Here is a 25,785-nt window from a genome sequence, read left to right on the forward strand (position 1 = left end):
CTCAATATTTCGATTATTCAGTTTTGTGATCATTATTTTAGTGATTAGAAGAGTTGGTTTTCAACTGTTAGGTTACATGCTCAAATTTCACTCCACGTATTTCGTTTTAATCAAAACTTCTCAAAAATAAAGTGTGACTTAGAACAAAGTAGATAGACATTCAGACATAATGATTCGATGATGAACTTCTTTGACACTGGTTTCAAACTTTGATGAAATGCTAATTTCTTCACAGTACCAAATACTCTATGTTAAGGAGTGCTAAAATGTATGAGGTCTTGATTTAGTTTTCTGTTATTTATTTCCAGGTATCTAACATTTGTAAACTCACAAATGACATGGAATTAAAAGTGTTAGGATTTTTGTTTACCTTGACATTCGCCATTAGTTATTAGCTGATTAGTAGTGTAAAGGTTTATCGTGGTTCACTTTGCAACAGGTATTAAGAAAATATTAATAAAACTATGGTCTACATTAACAACACTCTTAAAGATCAAAAAGTATCCTAGCTATGTTGTGTAGTGTTAATCTTTTATGCCTTTTAAATCAACCATTGTGGTTTCACAAAATTAACTGATTCGTCATCATGAAGTATGACACACTAACATCGTATGTCTTCCCAATGAACTTAGTATTTACTTCATTATTGAGCCATAACTTGTTAGCTTGAACAACACTCAACTTTCTCAGGTTTTGGTTGCGTTTCGTTTCATATATACAAAGTAGTATCGATATCCTAAATACAGTATAGCATAATTTACAGCTCGTGTAATGAATTCAGACATAATTACTGAATTAAGTTTCCTGTAAATTTGTTGTGTGGATTGGATAACTGCGTTTAAAATATTTTTCAATATATTTTCAAACATGTGATAGCTGACACTTTCCTTTATGCTTTTCAGATCCAGATATATCATCTAAATTTATTCAAGAACAGGCCAAAGATAGTGGTGTGCTGCCAGTTATGTCGAAACGTGATAATTCTATTAGAGGTAATGTATAACACTTTTGTTCGCAGTAATTTTATAGATCATTCCTGTTAGTAAATAAATGAGTGAATTTCCCTGATTAATTAGATTAGTATAGAGGGTTTTATCAAGACTAGAATTTTCAAGTGGAGTTTTGTTCTCTGAGCTGGATGAATTGGTCGTAGAGCTTTCAATGTTCTTCCGAACAACATGGTCGGCACAAACTTTAAGCAGAAGTAAAGTGTTCGAATTTCTCCACATATGACTCACAGTTTGTCCTGTCGACCTCAATCTTGATTGGTTATTATTGACCTTTAACCCGTCATTGTCTACTTTACTTTGATTGTATGTCCCATGATTTTTCTGATTGGCTGATAGGTCGGATCGATTTCAATGTGTTTGTCGATTGCTGATTGAATTGAGTGCCAAGCTTCTAGAAATTCCTTGGTGTTTTTAGTGTTCCCTCTATTTAGGATCTCAACATTTTCCAGTCGAATGTATGTTCACAGTTGTCCATATAAATTGATATGAAAAGGGATGTGTCATAACGTTTGACCACTAATTGAGGTTCGTGCAGGCAAAGATGACGGGGCTTAGCATTTTCATAGGTCAACTCATGAACTGATCTTAGTTAAACAACTATCGGATGCCAGTTCAGTGGCCTAGAGGTTAAGCGTTCGCGCTAGACCGAAGGTCGTGGGTGGAGACTCCCGAGGATTCCCATGCTGGAACAAAACAGTAGTCCAGTGCTTCCTGGTTTTCAGTTGTGATCTAGCTAAGATCAGTTCGGTATTCAGATTACGACTATTACATAAGTGTTGTTTGTATGCAACTTAATCGTTCACGACAATGTAATGAAACTACTAGTATTCAGTCGTTTTCCATAGTATTAACAATATTTGTAGAATTAGGGATTTTTAGTTAGGCATAGAGTTTTGCTCAATAAACGTAAATCAGTTAGTAAGATAAGTAAAGCATATTAAATAGTGTTGTTTTCTGTGAGGTTGCTCTAAAAGAGCCAAAAGCAGTTCAAGTGTATGGAGTTTCTGGCTTTTCTAAACCATATTACTTGATAAAGCCCGCTACCCGTCATGAGGTCTAAGCTTCCTACTAGACATTTCCAACCAACTTTATCCGTAGCTCTTTTTTCCACTTGTTACCAAGTGCTTTTCCTGGCCTTGATATCTGTCTCATGTTCCCAACGCCATGTTCGTCTTCCTTTTGCCTTGAGGATTCCAAGTTATACCTTGCCTTGCGATGGAGTTTAATGGTTTTCGCAATGTGTGTCATGTCTACCTCCAGCATATTTCCCTAATTTCGTCAGCTGGCATCTGGTTTGTTCAAGCCATATTGAATAAGTATAAACTCTTCAGTTATTGTTTACAAAACCTTTTATTCCAGCGATTAGGATTTTCAGTTGACTTAGTTTGAAATCTGTCATTATATGACGGAGTATCCATCCTGTATTTTTGGAAACATTCAACATTTTATTACCTACGTATTTTCGTTGCCTCTTTATTTGTATTCCTTTTGGTTGATAGACGGATATCTTGCCTACGCCATAAATAATTCAAGTTGGAAAAAGCTAGTCGATCCTTCTGTATCCGTGATGAGATTTCATCACACACCAGACCACAAGGGCTGATGAGACTTCTCAGATAAGTGAAGCGGTCGACCCACACAACTACTTCACTCCCTACCATTAGTTCGGGTGTCAATGCAACCCAATCGTGAAGCAACATTTTGCATTTCGAGGGAGAGAATCGTATCCCGAACATGCTTGCATTGTTGCTTAGAATGGTCAGAAGACTGCATTTTGTCAGCGTCTTCGCCAAATAAAACTATGTCATCAGCATATTCTAAGTCAACAAGTGAACCTCCCGGTAGAAGTTCAACCCCTGGAAATCTAGACGAGGAAAGTGTTATCTCTAAAAGTACGTCAACGACAAAGTTGAACAAGAATGGGGAGAGTGGACAGCCCTGACGAACACCACTTGAGGTAATCAATTCTGATGACAGTTTGCCATAAGCTCTCACTCTACCAGCTGTGTTCGAGTAGAGAGCCTTTACAAGGTTAATGTACTTGTTTGGTACTCCTTTCAGTGACAAACACTGCCATAGAACCTTACGATCGACAGGGTCGAATGCTGCTTTAAGGTCGAGAAATACTACGATTGTGGGGTGTCTGAATGTGTCTATGTTCTAGAACCTGACGTAGTGTGAATATCTGGTCTATACAACCACGTCCAGGTCGAAAACCAGCCTGATTTTCTCTAATCTGCTCTTCACGAGCTTTAGTTAGGCGTCGAAGTATTATTGAAGCTAATATTTTAGACACTATATTAGTCAAACTGATTCCTCTGTGATTGTCACAAGAGGACTTTTGTCCTTTCTTATAGACTGGCACAATCAGTGATTGAGATCAGTCAGATGGGATTACGTCCAGTTCCCAAATTCTACCTAAGACCTCGGTTAATCTCACTGCTAATATTGCACCACCATCCTTAAAAAATTCAGGAGTAAACCTATCAGGGTCTGCTGCTCTTCCTCGCTTCAGATTTCCTATAGCTTTTTCAACTTCGTAAAGAGTCGGAGAACCTACATTAACTTGCCATTCATGTTGACTGGAGGTCATGGGAAACCGAAGTGTGGTTGATGGCCAGTTGAACTGATCCCTAAAGTGTTCTGCCCATCGATCCAATCTCCTGGATTGAGAATGTATAATATGTCCATCTTTCTCTGAGATCGTTTCGCTAACGGTCGGGTTCCTAATTCCGGTTTCCTTAACGAGTCTGAACAATTGTCTGCTATTACCTATTGCCGCTGCCTTTTCCATCTCTCTTGCTTTCGCTACCCACAACTGTTTGCGATCAGTGCGTAGGCTTCTTGTCAGCTTGCGCTTAAGCTGACTCCGCTCTTCGTTATTTTCGGAATCAGATGGAATGAGTTTTCGAGCATCTATCAGTGAGATAGATGCTGCTGAGATCCAGTGTTTCTCCCTTACATTGTGGTTTACCTTACTAGCAGATATCACTGCTGTTTCCACAGCTTTTCGGATATCATTCCATGCTGCCTCGGGGTGGGCATCACATACATGGATGCCTAACTGTTTTTCTAGTTGTTCCTGAAATATGCTCTTAGGTTGACTACCATTAAGTAGGACCCTAAGATGTTTCCTTGCAGCGTCTTTCTTACGTTCAGTGAGTCACAGACAAATACGCGCTCGCACTACGGCATGATCCGAATCTAGGCATGTGCTCCAGAATGAGCGACAGTCTTCTATCGAGCCCTAGCCCCTCCATCGGTGGCTGATAGCGATGTGATCTGTTTGTCATTTTGATGATCACCAGAAACAGACAACTCGATATTAGAGCTGGCCATCGATTCTTTTTAGTGATATAATTTATTTTCCAGGTACAGATTCGTGTGCTTGACTTAGAGGCACAATCTAAACGTGAAGGCTATTGATACCATTCGGTTGGTGGGGCATTTTTCAAACTTGTGGTTTGGTGGATGAAGGTTCATCCACCTAATCAATCACTCACCGTTTTAATAATGTATGAGCTGCACCATCGATCATCCAGTCTTTACTTTATATTTTTACAAAAGTTCCCATTACTAGTTTAATGTTCTACCTGTATAACACTTCTTGTATGGGTAATTTCCAGTACAGTTTGTGTTATAGATCGCCGTTATCACTTTAAGAATTGATTGATTGGAAATTAGGCAATTTTACTTTATCCATTTAAATATCGATTCGTCCAATAAACACTGTCTTAATCCGATATTAAAAGAAACAAATTCTTATAAATCAAATCCAAATTGACCGTTAGTTTTTGTTCAGTTCATATGTGATTATCTATCTAATACTGAACTATTTTCAACATTAAATAAATCAATGCCATATTCATCCTTTTGACCGTAACACTGCCTTAAATTTTTAAAAATATTTAATAAAATCCAAAACAAGAGGATTTGTCAATTGGTTGGAGAACTCAGTATTATATGTATGTACGGTGTTGTTTTTGTTTACATTTAACGAAATCTTTATTCAATTGATTATATATATATAAACTGACTATTGACCAATAGGAGTTGCTTTGAATGGTCATATTCTCTATTGAATCAGTTGGCCATTCTATATATATATATATCTATATTTGTAAGTAATGATTATCGGTCTGATCTAGGAATTGTTGATGATAAGAGAAATAACGAGCGGTTAGATTATTATTTTACTCAATGTTTATCCAACTAGAAATAGCTCGTTAGAAAAGTTTTTGTAGATTAATTTAAAAAATATCACAGAAAGTAGAAAATTTTTGTTATTGAGTATGAGCATTTATTTATAGTTGGAAAATATTAATTATTAAGATCTATCATTTAATAATTTAACACTTGCGTATTCTCATGCGTTCGGTGCTGAATGAAAGAGACATTTATACGAAATGCTACCTAACTTTCACTGTTTTCTTTTTTCATTTGTTTTTTCTGAGCATGTTACAAAACCTGTTTTTTAAAACAATTCATTTACTAACTGCGCGTATATACGTAAGAAGGTAGAGCCCAATAAAGATGTCCGTTGATCCAAGTTGTTATATCACGTCAACACGACAAAATAAATTACAAAAAGTGGAAATGATATAGTAGCAATGATCACATAGTTATTCAGTCATACGCGACGTAAAATATGAGACATGTACTCATTGCTTCAAGTTGCCACACCCCGTTAACATAAAAAGATAGGTTTGTTAAAATCAATCCCAGAGTAGTAGAGGCAGTAAAAGTATTGGTGGTAATAGTGGAGATCAGGCGTAGAAAATAAAATTCAAACAGAAAATATGGATCTGTGAAATGAAAGAAAAATTTTTATTAGGTGAATTAAGAATTCAAGATTTAAGGGATGACAAAGAGTAAATACACATGCTCTATTTCTAACGATTTTGAACTTTGTCACCCAGTTTCCAACCATCGGTTACAATAATCACCCATATCCCAACTAGGTAGTTTGCATCTATCAACATGGCTCAGACCAATAGGCAATGAATTAACGGGGTGATTCCATGTTTTGCTATGGGTGCCTCTAGTTTTCCTCCAACCACCTTCTCAACCAACGGACATCATCTATCAAGGTAGACGTTGTTTACATATATATAATAAATGTCCTGACCACCTTAGTCAATGAAGATTTACAAGCTCATCAGCTGATCTGCCATATTTAGTTTATAAACCGAGTCTAACCTCCACATTACTCACTTGGTCGTTTCACAAAGCGTGAGTAATGTTTCGATTGGTCTGAAAAACCATTTAGTTTGCATTCACCTCTTCACAATAAGTACAATTCATACAGTCAGTATTCATAGGATATTGTAATCAGGTATGTTTTTTTCATATTTGTAGAATTTCTTAGATTTAGACATTGCAAGTTTTGATAATTAACTTGTCAATTATGACACTGCAAGCTTTTGACTTCAAGACTATCTATCTGGTGCAACACCATATGATGTATTCTAATAGTAACCGGTAACAAGAGTAATTCCATTCGTACTTTCTGGCTACTTGGGTGAACATGGATCTTTTATTTAGGACCAGAATTTTCCAGGTTGAACTCTTAGTCCTAAAATCAGGTTTAATCATGTGTCATTCGCTTTTATCTTCTCGCTTCTTTACGAAATGGCCCTTACATCTAAATAAAGTCAATTGATTTTCTTCGACAGGTGCTATAAAGGAAATAAAACCATAGCTGTACTTCTTGACATTAAGGGAGCGTTCGATTTCGTAGATCGACAGGTTTCACGGGATTGAAATGTGTACCAAAGAAGCAGATTAACTTTGTATTGGATTTCTTATCGAACAGTTATAGTTGAGTCAGAGCGTACGGAGAACTGTCATAAAAGGTATCAACCTCAAGTGAGATTCGTCAGGGTTATTCGTTTTCTCCATTGTTATTTTATTTTGTCAAAGACATTCTTTTGGAGACGATACACTAATCGTCTAACTTTTCTGGGATCGATCTACCAGGTGATTCACTTTCTGACTTAGAATACACAAATGACGTAGTTCTATTTGGTGAAGATGCTGACAAAATACACGACCTTTTGATGGCGTTTTAAAATAGATATTCATACTGGTATTCAGTCATAGGTGTCGTTGAGCCATTATTCGTGTATTTTCTGACCATTAAGTTGGCATTTCTGACGTCAGGTTTTAGGTAAGGATTGCAAACAGATTAAAAAGGTACTGAATCATTATCGACGGAGATAGAATATGCATTACATATGTCCATCAATCGACTATCTAGACTCTCGATAAAGACTGGTGTGAGTATAAGTTAGAAAAAAGCTATTTTTAGCCAATTCAAAATGTGGCAGCAGTTCCCGAAGACACTGACTATCTGACTAACCCGTGTAAATAGGTGCAGACTACCCAGTCGTGGTCGGCTCGATTATTGTAACCAATGTTTAGAGACTTTGATTGATATGGCTCAAAATCGTTCATAATTGAGCAGCTGGATTTACTCTGTCTTCCATTCTATCTTGAGTTTTAAAATTATTTTATACTTTTTATTCTTGGAATTATTCCTTTCTTCTCGAATGATAGCGTCTCTGTCTAATTTTTTAGACTGCTAGTGATGCTGTTACTGCTTCTAATCTTTTGGAAATAACCCTCATAATTTCATGTCTGTGTGCCAATAGAGTGTGGTAACTTGAACTGATGCAGAAATCTATCAGCTTCTGTGTTACATATGACTGCTAGACTGTCTGAAATCATTTCAAGATGGAGATTTGACCTTCTTGATCTTTGTTCAAGGATTTTCACTTGTGGGATTTCAAAGTAGATAAAAAACAAAAACGTCCAACTGTGTAGGTTATTTTTAGTATAAGGGAGTATTTTGACTACTCTGTGTAAAATCTACCGTCCAGCTCTAAACATCGATAAACGTCCTCATGTAAACTACATTGATCCAGTATTGAAAACTAGACATACAAGATGGTAAGTTTTCTCGCTTGGTAAGAAACATCTTTACAACAAGTTTTATATGGAAGTGATCAGTCATATATTTCTTTGGGTGTGTCCTCATATCTTCAAAACTGGATGTTTACTATTGTGATGGAAGGATCTAAGAGATGTGATGTATGAATGTTGTAGATTTCAAACAATCTGATCACACATACACTTGTTAAGTCATTTACACATGAAAACTAATAAAGGTCAGCTAAATAAAAGGTTACTAGTTTTCATATGTGTATACGAATGCCTTGATAGGTATCTGCATAACTAGATTGTTTGAAATTTATTTTACACAAATCGATCACACTTTTTAGATCTTCCTGTTATACTAACGAAGTGTATAAAAGGCAAAAAGGATTTATTAATTTAAAGTTTACTTATTTTAATAAAAATCGAAACATTTTAATAATATTGTACCATTCATCGATTAATTCAGTTAACCGATAAATACAAATAATCTATGTGACTGATTTCACTGTAAAATAATGTTGGATTCGAGGGAAGCGTTTTAAAAAGTCTACTTTATAAACGTAATTTATGTATTTAAAAAAACACACAGCTAATCAATAGGTAATAGTAATGAAAGCGAATAAGAGGATGATGTAACCTTTGCACATTATTTAAACGAGAAAAATCAAACAATTTTTGTACACATTAATATCAACAGTTAAATAGGGTAAATTTTGTTTATCCCAGGAAAGCATGATCAAGGTACGTATTGACGCAAAAAAAACACTTAGTTACAGCGACTGACCAGTCAAATTCCGCGCTATTTTTATTAATAATAATATATGATGGTTGTTAAATGCCATACCAATGGAAAATGAAAATAAATTATCTTATAAATAAGATTTACTTTAACAAGGCGAGCTCATTAACTACAAATATTTAGCAACCGTTAGGATGGAGGATGGCGGCAGCTGGGACGTTGTCGTCGGTTATCGTGAAAATTAACTGTTTCAACGAACTATTTCTCACTCTTGGTGTTGTTGAATACTCACAAATGGTTGCTTGTATTTTCCGGACAAAAATTATTTTCAAATATATCTCCTCTCTCTCTCTCTCTCTCTCTATCTTCTCTATCTTCTATTATCTATATTATCTATATATTATATATATATATATATATATATATATATATATATATATATATATATATCTTGTGTTTAATTGGTATAGAACACTATTCTTTACTTTGTGTAAAATATGTGTTAAAAAATTTCATTTTTTTCTTTGTAATACAAAATGTGAAAGTTACGGGATGATTTGAATGACCTGAACTGCTGAATGGGATAATATTATTAGTGTGATTCTGTGGATTTATCATTTTATCTTTTTTTTTTCTTGCCAAGTTTCCATTGAATAGATTATGTATACAATATGTCTGTACTTACAGTCTTGTGTAAACTTCGTTATAGATAGTTATTATCGGAGAGAGTTGTAAATGATTGTTGACACCAAAGGGAAAATTTCATTTTATTACTTTTGTTCCACAGAAACATTTACATATTCCTTGTTATTTCGTTTGTTGTTATTCTGGGCTTTTTTTGCATTCCTAAAAAGGTTGTTTTCCATTTCTATTAAATTGACATTTAACTTTTTTGAACATCTTTGCAACATTGTGGTTGTACTTATGCAGAGTTGTATAAACTGTTAGAAATTTTCGATTTTTCAACGAACAAGTTGATCAGATTATTTTTCTTTGAATATAACAGACATGAAATTTCTGCATGATTATTCATCTTGTTTGTTTGAATCTCCCGATTCATGTTTAGGACTGTAATTGATCAGTCTCTTATTGGCATGTGTAAATCCTATGCAGATTGCTTCGATATCGCTTTAAGTCACGAACATTATAAGCAAAGATGGGTGGTGGAATCGAGATTTCGCGTCTCGTCCTATTCGGGACTCGTTAGCTAGATGTATTTGCATCCCAAAGTTGATGTTCGCTACGAGACTCGAACCCAGTACCATTCACTCCGAGCGCCATCACGTTATCCATTTAGCTACTGAGTCCTGATAGCAATATCACGGCAATCCGCACAGGATGGAAATATTCCAATAAGAGACTGATCACTTGTAGTCCTAAACATCAATTGGAACATTCAAACATACAAGACAACATGAATTTAACTTCACCAATTGCACGAGCTAGAGGCTATCAGAATTCAGTAGCTAAGTAGATAACTCGATGACGTTTGAAGCTAAAGATACTGGGTTCGAGTCCCAGAGTGCACGTCAACTCTGGGATGCAGATACAACCGGCTGACGAGTCCCGAATGGGACGAAACGCGAGTCCTGTATTCCACCGCTAGCCATCATTCGTCTGTCTGATTATATTTATAAGAAGGATGACTATGTATGAAGTTTACTGGGGTTTGTCATTATAGGGTAATAGGATCACATAATATGCTTTTTAATTGGATATGACTGGAGAAAAGGTGATTATATTTATTCGGTTGGAAATATCTCGCATATTTCAAAGAATCATTGTTTAAACTATGTTGAGGTTTTAGTTTATTGGTGTACATAATTTTGTTAAATTCGTTTATATGGATTTATGAAATTCTAACTAACGGGTCTTGAGTTACGTTTGGATGTTTATTAATTATCTTTCCATATAACAGTCGTTATAGGCTAATTATAGTGATCAGATATACAAAGCAGCACTGATCTACGAAATAATTAACTGTTGGTTAATGTCCTAAAATTGGTTGCTACCATTAATAAAACCATGTTATACTGACGACCTTGAGTAAACCAATCAGAATTACGATAACGCCTCATAGATGTTTGCCCGAAATTGCAATCTCAGTGCATAGTAGTGTATATGTTATTATGAACCAGATGAAAGTTTGAAGTATTTAGTTCTTAAAATGCTTTTAATTAATAAAAAGATGTATTATGCAATCAACCGGTGAATATGACATAGTTCTTAAGCTAAATCACGGGAAATACTCGCTCCTGATACATATTGTACGTCAGAGTATTTAATATGATTCAATACGTAGTCAAGGTTTTTAGTGTAGTTAGACGATCTTATCCTAGTATAAATTCAAATTCTATGTCCCATCCTTAGATTTCTTAGGCTTATAAATAAAGAGTGGTGAAGCTCATTTCATTTTAGCTGATGTCAGTTGCTGATGAAAACCCTTTGGGGTTATAACCCAAGCTCACCACATTATTCTAACTCCTAATGTGTAGGGTTAACCTTTTTCTCTTATTAAAGTGATGTGTATGGGTTGATTATCCATATCAAAACTAGTTCTATAGATTTTCCTTGTTTGTTATTTTAAAGCTAGATATCATCACCTAATTGGGTCGCAAATCTCTCAAGGTCGTCATTATAGCATACTTTATACCAAATTATCATTTTCAATGCTTTTTAGTTAAATTAAAACAAACTAGCGTTTTCTATTCATTTATGCTCCAGTACTCTTTGTCATAGTAAAGCATGGACAATAAGAGCTTCTACAAAAAATTGAGAGATCTCTAGAGCTGTACGTCAGGTTGTTCTATATGCGTATAAATTATCATTAGAATAATGACAAAATCTGTTAGGTTTTATACAAGTAACGGTGTAGTAACTAATCTATCATTAATTACATGTTTCATATATGAGATAATGTAAGTTTAAATCTTATACTTAAACGTTGGAAGAAAGCTGGGATTAGGGTGATAAAGACGAGATCATTCTATAAAGCTATTTGGTGGCAGTCTAATACGGCTGAATATATTGGCTGACATGTCCTGAATTCGGCTCCAGCTGCTCAGTTGCATTTATTCTCTATTTCATCAACCTATTAACGACTTATTCGTTAACTGCTTCGATATAACTTCCGTCCCTTTCAAAGGATAATTTACATGTTTGGCTATTCTTTGGATTTGATATTGATTTCTCTTCTTCCATTCCTCATTTTTACCAATTTCCTGTCTCGTAAAGTGTGACAACTTGATTCGTTAAACTTACTGGGCATGTCTTATATTTTTAATACATTTGGATTACGAAGCTTCAACCGGTAGTAACCATCATATATTGGATAAAAATAAAAAGCAACTGTCCGTTTCACAACCATTTCTACTATTCTAAACAAAAACCAGTCACTGAATAAAAACTTTTCATTTGACCTTGAAAAGCAGATAATAACAGTTACTTCAAAATAACCAGTAGAATAATGGGATAAACATAAGTACAGTGTATAATTGTCCAAAGACAGAATACTTATTGTAAATTATTATTCTCGCTATTATTATTACTATTATTATTATTATTATTATTATTATTATTATTATTATTATTATTATTATTATTATTATTATTATTCAACTTCGACACATGATATGATATAATCGTCCTACCATCTTTCAATAGATTAATTCATTCGTAAATTAATTATAAATACAATTGTACAGCTTGAGTAAATGATGTCATCGAAAAGAAAATTTTCGTAGCTGAATTGTCTTAATCATTACCAATATTATCGTCATTTTTCATTTTGAAAAGCATTGTGTAAGTATATTTTAGTGATGTAATCTTGATTGTTGTCCCTTTATTTATTATACTGTGATTGATGTAAGTATTATGTAGTCATTGGTCTGTTAATGGGAATGATTTGTTACATGTATAGAGCAGATAGTGAACTGATATTGTTTGAAGAAAATAAAGATACAGTAAGAAAAAATTTGTTTGTAACTGGTTATACTCTCTCTCTCTCTTTGTATATATTTCTATATTTATTATTGGGGGATGTAGACGTTAAAAATATAGAGGGTTAGAGTGATTAACTGGAGTCATAATTGTAATAATAGAGAAAATCACTGAACTAGTGACCACGATAAAATGACGATACCTAACCCTGTAAAGTTAAAAGCAATAACGCAAGCGTTTTCTTGCAGAAAGATTGGGAAGCTGAGAAATGCTATGATAAGAGATTGTAACATATATACAGGTTCAGACACTACATCTGTGGGTATTTCAATCATTGTCAACGCAAAATCGAATATAGTTCCACGTTTTAAATCCACTTCAAATTTAGTTTTATATAATTAATGATATATAAATACCGTAACTCGTTTGCCAAGTACAGAGACTCATGTAGTTTAACTTTGAACCTGTTATATTTTGGTATAGCTTACGATAATTTCGAATGACGAACAGATGGAAGATTTCCCTGGTACAAACAAAATATATTTGAACTAGGTAGAATAGGCGACTAATAAGTAATATTTCAATAACATTCCTCCCTTTATGGTAGGGGAAAAGAATTCAAGAACTCAGGAAAAAAATTTGTATTTAAAGAAATCAGAATCTTTACAGGACAACTTTGTCTATATAGCAACACATATGATCGTAAAACTTACAGCAAACATACCAATCGAATACCAGGATAGATCAAGGAGAAAATATAAGTTACTGCAGACTCATTTTCATGTCAGAACTATCATTTATTTAAACCAAAAAAATAGCTAGATAATTTGAGGTTTTCCTAGCATTACCAGATTGTAGTTGTTAGGATTACTGATACTGATCAAGCGATGGAGGTAAACGGGTTGGAGTTCGGACTTGTAAAATATTGGATAAAACTTGAAAGTCTTAAACATAAAACGTTCACCTAAACATTTGTGTGTGGATTTCTCTCTCGCGAAACCATTGTTTGTGTAATGTATAATAATAAAGAAGGTATTGTAAAAGTAATTGTTCGTTTACATATTTTTTCGGATCAAATATTAAACAGTTATCTTTAAATGACTTGAGGATATAGTCATAAAATGAACTTATCGGAGCACTGAATGATATTTCGCTACTACATTTTGAGATGGTGGAGAAGATTTGTAGCTCAGGTGGATGATTTTGATGGAGTTTTGTTCTCTGAGCTGGAGAGAACAAAACTCCATCAAAAAGCTACTACATTTTGTTTATATGGTTTGTATATTTCAAATTTATAAAGTGAGTTGCTATACTCATCTTCCAACTTCTGAGTTACAACTTAGAACTCGGTTTCATCTACTTCAGTTTGACGATCCGGGTAATATTATTACTCTCATACGATTAATATGTGAGCCAAGCCAAATATTCTAAAATTATACTTGGTAAATCATTTACATCATTTGTCCTATCAGTTAAAACTCAGTGTATACTATGCTTTTAAAGGTTTTGTATCTTAATTTTAAAGTTGAAATTTATATGATTACTTCTAAGTAATTGTAAGGTATTTGTACAGGGGATCTAAATCCTTAGAGTAGGGAGAGTAAATGTAGATAATAAGGGTCATGTTAACATCAATAATAATCAATATACTCAAATAGGAAAAAACATATAATAGTGGTATTACAGAAGCATTTTTCTAAACATTAAAACAAAATGGGATAAGTCCTGACAAAGATAGATATCTAAAACAACTCTGTACAAATAGTTCGTTTTTTCACATTATTGATGAACAAAGCTTGTATAGTAGGTGCAAGAACTGATATCATAGAATGTCCGATTGTTTCTTATAAGTAGTATTAAAAGGAAGCGTTTGGAGCTAAATAGTTAGAATTTGCTCCTTTTTTCTTCAGAGCGAATGACGTAATTGGTGTATGTTCTGTTTCTGTCAAATTCTGAGAAATAATCTTGAATCCGATTTGAAAAATTGTGTAGACAAATGATTTGTGTATCATCCGAAGTCAACTTATTTACCATAACGAGTACATTCTTATTGTTTCACTGAAAAAGAAATCAATTTATATGACTTATTGATGACGAAATGTCTATTCAGTAGTGATTATCATTGTGATAAAAAGGGCGTTAATTAATTACTAATAATTGATACTTATATCCTTATCTATAATACTTAATCAAGTAGAATTAATTGTAATTAGTTGCGATTGAGATTAAAAGACAATAAACTATACACTGATTACTTTGCATACCTCCTTTATTTCTCTCGCATTATGTACAAGGATATTCATCTTAATCCCTTTTAACATGTCAATAAGAATTAAGTGTGTATATTATAATATAGAGATCATCACATTAAAAAAACACAAAATTCATGCACACATATATTTTGATGAATGAATAGTCTAAAAAAATGTATGTATGATTGAAAGAGAATGATTGATTATTCGCAATGTATTTCATTCAAACCAAATCGTTATGACATTTGGTATGAAATGCAGTCTTCAGGTATTAAATTAAGCAGCGTTAGTTATGATTGTTGCTTGTGGACTATCTTTTACGCTAGTAATAATAATAATAATTATTATCATTATTATTATTATAAACATGTTCCTGTCGTTGATATTCCTGACTGGACGAATTAATTGCAATCGGCATATGAGGTTGTCTGAACGGATATTTCGGTTCTACCTGTATTTACATGTTGATTATTGTTAGGATGTTGGATAGTATTGAAATTAACTATTTATATTTATATGCAGTGTTTCCGTGCAGCAATGTCTCGGCTTTTAACTCTAGGTCTCATGTTAGAACCCTACTCTGGTTTCGACAACCATCCAATAATACTAGGCTTAACAAGAAAAGTATGCTTTGAAGTCAATTTTTCAAACACATATGTACTTGATAATTTAGTTAAGTGTAAAATTCAAGTGATAAGATGAATTGCTTTAAAATCACTATTATTCCATTCATATTATTTACGCCTGTTATTTATTTATCTATTATTTATTTGAACACATAAATATTGGTACAAAGGGGCACCGAATACATATGCGCCACACAAGTCACTTGTTTTGTGTGTGGGCTGGGTACTGCCCGGGAGCTTAGACCGAAGCAGGTGGTTTTCTTAGGGGACCACACCCTAATCCTGATCCACAAGGCAATGGAGCAACGTAGTGAGATGCAGCCCCATAATAGCCGGTGATCAACGATTAGTTTGTACTCCATTTGTTCCTTCAGGATATTGGAGCTTAATTGCACCATTGGTTTGGAATGAGGGACATCCGCATCCACCAACCCGGTTAAAGCATTGGATATTCGCTTTTCATCCTCTCAATTTTGTAAACAACACCCTGTTACCCATCATAGGGCATTAACCACCGACCACGAGTCTCCAACTGACTTTGTCATAGGCTCTGCTTCCCACTTGTTGCTAACTGCTATTCCTTTCTTTGTGTCTGCCTCGAATTCCCGATGCAATAAGTAATTTGGTCTACCCCTTTCCCTTTTGCCTTGAGAATTCCAAGTTAGGACTTGCTTTGTGATGTAGTTTGGTGATTTCTTCAATATATATCCTATCCAGCTCGAACGTCTTTTCCCAATTTCTTTAACTAGAAGCTGGTTTTTTCTGTCATAGTAGGTTATTGCTGATGGGTATTTGGTCCATGGGTCTGGAGTATCTTGTGTAGACAGCTGTTTATAAGTGCATTACTGTTTTTGTGGTGGTTGTAATAGTTCTCTAAGTTTCAACTCCGTACGATAGAACTGTCTTGATATTCATATTGAAAATTACGACTTTGTTGTTGGATGACATTTCTTTTTAGTTCCAGGTATTCTCCACATTATATTACTGTAAATAATATATCTTGTTATTTTTACACTATAATAACTTGTTTATCTTATTCTCTTTAATTTGTAGTAAACAGTAATAGTCAGTTGTCTTATTTATCGGGTACTTGATTATGAATAACACTGAAAGTGTGAGGTGTAATAGTACTGCACGGTTGCCCAAATCAAAGTAAAGTTAGGTGGGGCGGAGTTCCAATCTGGGACTTAGTGGATGAAAGTCGAACCCTGTAACCACTAAGCTAATGTTCCTCCTTTCTCCTGTACTTATTTTCTCTTTACTATTAAAGCGTCAAACAATTGTTTATTTCCCTCATTTCTTATTATGTTACTATATAACAATAAAGTGTTTTCGCGTCGACAATTGGTCCATTTACTAATTTGATTTTGAATAATTTTACCCTCATTTTTCTATTTATTGTAAAAGTCCTCGTTTCGAACCAAAACTGGTGTGTTCGCAGTAAATGAGGTTGTGAGTCTATATTGACTGAGATGGTTGGGTCATGTATTATGCAAACCCAACCACCGATTACCATGACGCGCAGTGCTGACTGGTGTTGGAGACAGATGGAAGAAAGTTAGGGGTGGCCAAACCAAAACGTGGCATCAATCCCTAAAGTCACTAACTTGTGATCTGAGCCATATTGTTAGATTCAGACTACTTGGTTGAGGTCCACGCGATTATCGTAACCAATGGTTGTAGACCCTGGGTAACATGGCTCAGAATCGATCACAATGGCGTTGGTATATACACTCTTTGTCTTCCCTGAAACTGTGAGATTGAAACTGCTTTATACCTTTATTTCTACGAACTAATTCTTCCTTCCTGTATTATATCTTTGTACACAATCTTTCTATTATATATTGCTACCATTGGTGTAACTACTTCTATGAATTTGGTGTTGATCTTGTTGTGCTAATGAGGTGTGGCAGCTTGGACTGATGCATATGTGTGCCTTGTCCTATGTCGTAGCTGACTGACTGTATTCTTCAATTAACTAATCAAAGTTTTTAGTATTGTATAAGGTTTCCCTATCAGTTTGAAATGTGTGCATAAATCTCGGTGCTTAGTTTGCATGATAACCTGTAAGAATTATACTGAATTAGTGTAAAGTGGATAGATAGAGCTATGTGAGAAATACAAAATCTGTCTTTATTATAAGTGAATTTTATGCGTTAGACTATCATTTTTTTCCTGTATGGTTTAAAGTTAAAGCTAAATATTATAATAATAGGGGATATTATCAAATATATTCCATTTATTTTAATATTTAGATTCAATTTTCTCTGACCGTTATGATGCAGATAAAAATAACAGCACTAGTAATGTCACTTCCACCACTAATACTACTGCGGTTACTACTACGTCTACTTCTCATTCTACTACTACTACTACTACAACTACTACTTCTATCATTATTAATAATAATTATTATGAATCAGATGTTAAACACTATACAAATACATCATCAACATTGAATCAATCCACCATAGTTTCATTATCACTGACAACAACAATAACAACAACACCGACACCAATCATAAATCAAGCCGCTTTAATTGCAGCTGCCTTAGCGAAAGCATCTGCAGACAAGACAATGAATGGTCCTTTCTCACTAATTGAACGTAATACTACCATACCACTTAATAATAATTTAGGAATGATGAATAATAAATCACGTAGAAATTCATTAACAATACCAAATCATAATATACATTTATCGTCATTAGATGATCAAAGTAAATTAATTAGTCAAAAAACTTCTAGTTCTGGTATGTTTATTACTATTATTATTATTATTATTATTATTTAGCTTTCGTGATTTTTGTTGTAAGAACATTACGGTTGGTTGGCTAAATGTGGTATTTGAATTGCGAAGTACTGTTTTGAGAATAGAACAAGATGATTTAATAGTGATTTGTTTGTTACTGTTTACACTCTTAGTAGTATAACCGAAATCTAATCTTAGATAAATTCTAATATTAACAGAAATTATGGCTTTTACTTTGTGATATTTGTTGTGCTAAAAGTTTCCAAGTAGTGGTAGTAGTAGTAGAGTGAAAACCAATTTGTTGTTTAATATAAAATACGAAAAATACGAAAACCATACATTAAATACTTCATTTGCATATCTTCCATCAGTTGTCCTTTACATCCTTTATGATTCTTTCAATTCTGTTTTTATTCCGATCCCTTTCTGTTCTCTTCAGTGGTAGTAGTAGTAGTAGTAATAATAGGAAGCAGGTTTAAACAGAATATAACTCAAAGTCGAGTAGATGGACTTTCGTTTGGTAAATAAATTACAATCAGTGCTTTACAATTGACAACAGGAGATTGTGTCAAGATAGTGATGTATCGATCATAATCTACTTTTGGCTTATTCTATTAAACAGCTGTCTTATCAATATTTTACTTAACATTCTGTTTTTTAGGTCAGTTAAGCTGCTATTCACTTTTAATGATCTATATACGCATAGGTTTGGTTCACCAACATCAGCGTCTGTCTGAATTGTAGCTGCACTCTAGTGTATACTTCATACATATAATCGTTTTTTGTCGTTGTTGGGAACAGTTGGATATACTTACTAAACCTTATAATTATGTAGAATAAAGGTACAATTTAAGTATCTGTCTCATAAATCAAAAATTGTTCAACGAAATAAATCCGAATACTGTAAAACCTGGTTGTCATAAGCGCCACAAGTGAGATAAACACTAGATTACCCACCTACCTACGTATCTACCATATAGCAATATTTGATGAAATTATAATTTCATTTGATTGGGACATTTCAAAGTCGACTAATTATTTACGAATACATTTTGAAAATACCTATTTTTCTTCTTTCTTGAGTGTTATCTTATTTGTAATTCAAACATATTTATCTATGTATTCATAATTTGTTTAAATAGAAAAGCACTTCATTGAACAAGTTAGTTCAAATAATGAACAAAGTCCTAATCGTTTTCATTCTTCAGAAGAATTTGATAATCTATTGGATTCAAATACGCCTATATTAGATTTTACTTTCTCCGATGTACAGTATTGGTGTAGTGTCTTTTATTATGAATTAAATACTCGTGTTGGTGATGCATTTCACGCTGGTCGGCCAACGTTAACAATTGATGGTTTTACTGAACCGTGTTATCGTTCTGATCGATTCAGTTTAGGCAGCTTAAGTCATGTTAATCGACCTTTGCAAGTTGAGATGACTAGAAGACATATTGGTAAGTGTTATCTCAAAAAAAATTTTATTATATATTAGAGATAAATAAATTCATATGTATTCTAAGATTATGTGGTACATTGATTTATAAAGCGTTCGAATCTCATCTATCCCTTTCCGAATTATGTTTCCAAATCATATACTTTGATCTCATCAACTTTGTTACCTAATCCAATAGATAATGAAACATTAACAAAGGTTACATTTATCAAATGTCATATATTACAAATAATCTAATAATGTTAGGTGATTAGAGGTGGTCGTCAGAAAACTGTTGACTCAGGTTTTGTGCATATAATCAGTTGTTAGCAAGACTTACCTGGACGATTTTGAGTTGACTTACTCTCCTTGTAATAAATTTCTTGGTATTTTAGGGTCATCAAAATGTATTCTTATATATGGTAATGGTGGTAGTAATAATAGTGTTAGACTCTAGTGTTGGGTTAAATTAATGAGTCACTAAATAGCTTTATGAATCAATTCAATAATATAGCAGATTTTACCAATATATTATTACGTTGTATATAATTTACAATCATTTACCTCACAGTGGTATCCTTAGTTAGGTAGTCAACCTTTGAATTGATCAAGTCACAAAAGATATTCATTCAATGAACTCTTTAATAATTGATCATCGCTATAAAGGAAAATCAGCATACATTCCATGAACTCTTTAGTTTTCCATTGATTTGTTGAGATCCTTCTTTGATTTTGTTTATCTTCTTATTCTATTGTTTTTTCAGTTCTTTAATATGAGTTTCATTATTGTTCTTTATCGCTATTTTGGTTTTCCCTTTTGTTTGATGCCAGTGTATTAGATTGAAGTGTTCACGTAGTTGTTCTACATTGTTGCTTTTTATCTATTTATCTGAATTCATTGTTTTGCTTCAAGCAACAATCGATTACTGTAGGTATTCATCTGTCAATCAATTTGGGTGTATGTTTGTGGGGGAGAAGGAGGTTAGACGTATTAAAATAAAACTAATATTGTTTTATAGTTCATTAGTTGAATAGTCCTGCGAACAGAGTGCTCATATTTGTATGAATAATTCAGAACAAAAATCGTGTGTAACCTTGATAATTGTATTTTCTAATTTCTGTGTCTTGTTTAATTTATGAATAAATTATTTTGACTGTAACTTAATTCATTGGGTATTTTTGTTTTTAGGTCGTGGGATACGACTACATCATATCGGTAGTGAAGTTTACCTTGAATGTCTAAGTGATGCTGCGGTTTTTGTTCAATCACCCAGTTGTAATCGTTTCTACAGTTGGCATCCAGCAACTGTTGTCAAAGTCCCACCAAGTTCGTGATCATAAATATTTTAATTTTATTAAACCTCATTATCATTGGATCTTTTGTTTGAAATGTTCTATTTCTTGTGTTTTCAGAGCACCTGATTTCATCAAAATTAGTGTTCACCATAAATACGGTCTTATATGCTTTAACTTCCAAACATTGTATTATTATTATTATTATTATTATTATTATTATTATTATTATTATTATTAGTAGTAGTAGTAGTAGTAGTAGTAGTAGTAGTAGTAGTAGTAGTAGTAGTAGTAGTAGTAGTAGTATCATTATTATTGTTCGAACGGTAAACCAACACAGTTTGCTGTTGATCATGAGCGAAATCACAAACGACCTTGACATTTCGTGTTTTTTACCAATCAACACGAAGATAGATTAAATGCAAATTTTCTCCGCTAAAAATATGAAACCTGGATATATGCAAAGTATTTATCTTTCTACATGGTTTAGAAATATTTCTTTGTTCACGATTGGCTTTTTTTGAAATCAAGAAATTTTGTTGTACGGTGTACGGGTCAGTTTTTTCCTGGATTCGGTCATAAACAACTTTAAATTCTCTTTATGAACATTCGTTAATGTTCAAAGGAATTTGTGTGATAATACGGTGATCTGGATATCGTACTTTTAAATATTATGCATGTTTTACGAGGGTATAGATAAAAAATTATATAGTTTACTTAAGGAGTTCACTTTGAAGAAGCTAAAAAGGAATCAATCCTCATTGATCTACATTTTGAATACAACTAACAACAGTACCAGTATTGTACGCGATAGTTTTGCTCATCGATTCTAAGCATTTCAGACACGTTATAAAGTTGTCTATCAGATGAATGATAGTTGGTATTTTGTTTTGAGTCTAGCGGTACGGTGTAATTTAACCATCCAATTTCATACACTTTCAAACCAAATTGCATCGTGACTGAAACCCAACTCATCTTTTTTCACTTTTCTTGATATTGATTGCTTAAGGTTGGTTATCTTTTTGAATGAACTATTTTTTTTGTTTATATTACAAGGCCATGAAAACAGTATGAGTGGTATTTCAAGAAAAATGATGGAAGGTGGAAAAAAATTTCTCTTAAATTAGTTTTTTTATCATAGTGTATCAGTTAGTCATACACAACAGAAAATTTGGTGTTTGTTTAGATCATTTCAAGTTGCCATAGTGCGTTAAAATAAAACAATGAAATTGTTTAGGAAAATCCCAGAGTAGTAGAAGTATTGACAGTATTAGTGTTTGTAGAAAAGAATCAGACACAGAAGATTAGTGAAATTAAAGCAAATGTTTTATAAATTGATTTAAAAACTTAAGATCTAAGGTAAGATAAAGAGCATATGCACCTGCTCCATTGTGAACGATTTTGAACCATGTTACCCAGTCTTTAACTATTGACTACAATAACCGTACAGACTCCAACTAGGTAGGTAGTTTGCACCTAACTATACGGCTCAGACCAACAGCCAGTGGATTCGATGGACGGATTTCGCGTTTCGTTTCTTTCAGCCAACTTCTACACCATTCATTATCACCTATCAAAGTAGGTGGTGGATAAACATACGTAATATACGTCCTAACAACATCAACTAGTGAAATTTTGCTGCATCACTAATCAAGATAAGGAATAACATCATGTATACTTGGTTCGTTAACATTAGTGGTGGGGAGATAAAGTCAAGGGAGAGGTGTTAATGGTGGGGATAGAAAGAATATCGAGAAGTGATGAAGGGATCCAATCGCGAACAAGATAGTCCTTAGTAATGTTAGATGTATGAGGACAGTTGTCACTTCCTGGTCGCTCAGACCTCTGAGAAGAAACTAAATTAAGTAATGATCTGAGTGACTTGGAAGCGTGACCGCAAATCCCGAAAGACAATTATTTAAAGCCGGTCATACACGGCCTTTTTGTGGGAAATTCCGGAGGTAGCATGACAGCCTCCGGACCTTGAGATGTTGGTTTTAGTCGTAACACTCTCCAACCTACCTGCCTAGCTTGATAGGAACAATCGTTTTCATCATTACAAAATACATGTTCAATCACCACGTCAGTGTTTGCTATGTCGTGTTTTCATCATAGCTCTCTCTCCATATATATATTGCTTACACCTGTTACTCCCAGTGGAGTATATATTGATAATTATTTTCATTAGTCGTTTATCGGATACAGATTTTTGTACTTAGCTCGGAGTCACATTCCAAGTTCTAGAGGTAGCGATACTACTCGGATGCTTAAACTGAGGTAGCTCGAGTGGGGTTTAAACTTACAACTTAGTTGTTGAAAGTTGAACACCCCAACCACTGAACCACAGCTTGACTTCAGAGTAATTCTGGAAACATGAAGAATAATTAGACATTTCACATTAAACACAATTCAGTTTTTTCTTTTGATTTTGATTCGCGCTAGCCTAGTTATAAAGCGTTATGTTTCTTTATTATCATAAGTGTAAGTCATAAGCTAATATATAAATTTCGTATTCATATTTCAAACAGACGTCGTTTATATACGGACATACCGGACTATATCATACCATAAAGTGGAAAACAAGTTATAAGTGGCTGTGAATAGGGGGGTTGTAAGTAATGGACTGGCAATATATTTGGAATGGTAAGTCGTATAACAGTAGTTGATGGGTTAGCCGAAAGCTTAACATAAAGGTAATACATATACATGATAATCTAGATATTCAGTAACTATATAACAAAATTATAATTATTCGAAAAAACCACTTCGAACTTCTAAAATACTCGTCCCATTATAACGATATACGTTATTTCTTTTTCTTTTCAGAGTGTAATTTAAAACTTTTTGATAGTGCAGCATTTGCTAGTCAATTAGCTGATAATATGTCACGTAGTTATGAATCTGTCTTTTCACTAACTCATATGTGTTCAATACGTGTTAGTTTTGTAAAAGGTTGGGGAGCAGAATATAGGTGAGCTAATTTAGTTTGAACTAATATCTGGTGTTTGGCTACATTTATAATTTATTATTACTATGTATGAATAAATGGTTTTATTGTGGACTACTCAATCGAGCTAGTGTAATGATGACTCCAAGTAAAAGTTACTGGGCCAAGATATAGGTGAATCTATCTACACTTTGGTACAGGTATACATGTAAGTGGGGTCAGTCAGCAGCAACGTAGGACTTCGTACGTACGTACGTCAGTTCAAGTTGCCATACCACATTAGCACAGAGATATAATTCTCGATTCAAATCTCATGGTGTTAGAGGTAGCAAAAGCATAAGCAGTAATCGGAAAGATTAGGGTTTGAAGATATTATTCAAAGCGTATAATCCAGTGAAATAGATTTGGAAGGAGAAAAAAGGGACATGAATAATTCAGAAGATTAGAATTTAGGAGAATACAAAGAGTGGATGCACCTGCACCATTGCAAACGATTTTGAGCCATGCCATTCAAGGTCTCTAACCATCGGTTGTTATCATCTCGCGGTCTCCAACCAGGTAATCTACACCTACCAACATGGATCAGTCCACTTGTCAGTGACTTCATGGATTTGTGCCATGATATACGAGCAATGTTTCGAAGGCACCTGTGATCGAATACCAGTAACCTACGAATATCCATCTAGCTGAAGAGTCTCAAATGTAGGAGGTAACGCGCGTCCTTGTTTCCTATTCAAGATTCATCAGTCAGATATACCAGCATTTGAGTGTTGACACTTACACTGTTACTCAAACCAAAAACGCCCTATTTCTTCAAACAACGATGCGCTCATAAGGTTCCTACTTTGTCTTTTGTTTTTTTTTATCAATATTTAGAATTTTTATTGGCCAATCACTGTTGGGATGAATTGTGATCTGTGTTTTAACTTTTAGCCTGGTTAATTATCACGTGACTTATTCACCAATCGGAATACGACTTATACAATCTTAGCACTGTACCAAACCAATGAAATATCGATCGGTATAAGTAACCCAGCGTCCTTAATGGTCCTTTTTCCTGCCTTGACCTTCCTGTTTAGTCCAGAACACCGATATCAGCTTCCACTATATGAATCATTTATTTCAAACATACCTGGTTTATACACAAGCCAAGCAGATCACATCACATCATAAAGTAGAAAATAAGATTTGTACAAGATCAAGCCGAAAAGTGGCTATGATTGTGGGAAACTGTAATGAATAAATTGGGTATAACTCATGAATAGTAAATCGTATCATAATAGTGTATAGGTCAAAATAAAGCTTATTAATAAGTGGAATATAAATATACATAATCTAGTCACTTAATAATTATACAATAAGAATATATGTATAATATTAGTCCATAAATAGATCCCAACAGTTGCCATTCATTATTTTCGTCGGGATATAACAATCTGAAAAAAACCAATAAATAAATATAATATTGTCATATTTTTTAAAAGGACATTTCTAAATACTTTGTAGTTTTTTTCTTTTTGGTAGAATAATATACATTCAGCATGTTTATATTGTGAATCCTTTTCAACTAAACTATAATTTATGAACAAACTTTCAGTTATACTAAAGTAACCATGAGAAAACTTCAACCAATTGCAAAGGTTGAATTAGGATTATGAATTAGTACTAGGAATTAGAAGTTAAGGTTAAGAATGAAAGTTAAACTTTTCATCATGAATATTGACATAAGCTATAATGCCAGTTAATCATATGGATAAATGAATTCCACGGCGGTCTAGCTTCAACTGCCTCATGATCTTAACCATTGAAATTACTATAATATCCACAAAACCCGTCTAAAATAGAATAGTTGA

The 25,785-nt window shown here is 33.7% G+C and overlaps 2 protein-coding genes across 4 annotated transcripts in view; one reads left to right on the forward strand and one right to left on the reverse strand.

Moving 5' to 3' along the window:
* SMAD2_4 (Mothers against decapentaplegic 2) overlaps positions 1-25,785 on the forward strand; it is a 42,866-nt gene that overhangs the window by 15,515 nt on the left and 1,566 nt on the right. The window contains exons 3-7 of one of the 3 annotated variants that reach the window (XM_051209713.1): positions 903-992; positions 17,761-18,258; positions 19,400-19,714; positions 20,882-21,019; positions 23,812-23,956. In XM_051209713.1, the coding sequence (XP_051075172.1) occupies positions 903-992; positions 17,761-18,258; positions 19,400-19,714; positions 20,882-21,019; positions 23,812-23,956 (1,186 nt within the window). Of the gene's footprint in view, positions 1-902; positions 993-12,306; positions 18,259-19,399; positions 19,715-20,881; positions 21,020-23,513; positions 24,057-25,785 lie in introns of those variants that run through there. The other 2 variants (XM_012944766.3, XM_051209714.1) reach the window with 2 other exon arrangements.
* The window catches only part of MS3_00002143 (uncharacterized protein), a 70,707-nt gene continuing 70,084 nt past the window's right edge, over positions 25,163-25,785 (reverse strand). Inside the window, exon 11 of the mRNA XM_051209715.1 lies at positions 25,163-25,368. The gene's annotated coding sequence lies outside the window, so the exon portion shown is untranslated. The remainder of the gene's footprint in view (positions 25,369-25,785) is intronic.

The sequence above is a fragment of the Schistosoma haematobium genome, chromosome 1, assembly GCF_000699445.3.
Source record: "Schistosoma haematobium chromosome 1, whole genome shotgun sequence".
NCBI lineage: Eukaryota > Metazoa > Platyhelminthes > Trematoda > Strigeidida > Schistosomatidae > Schistosoma > Schistosoma haematobium.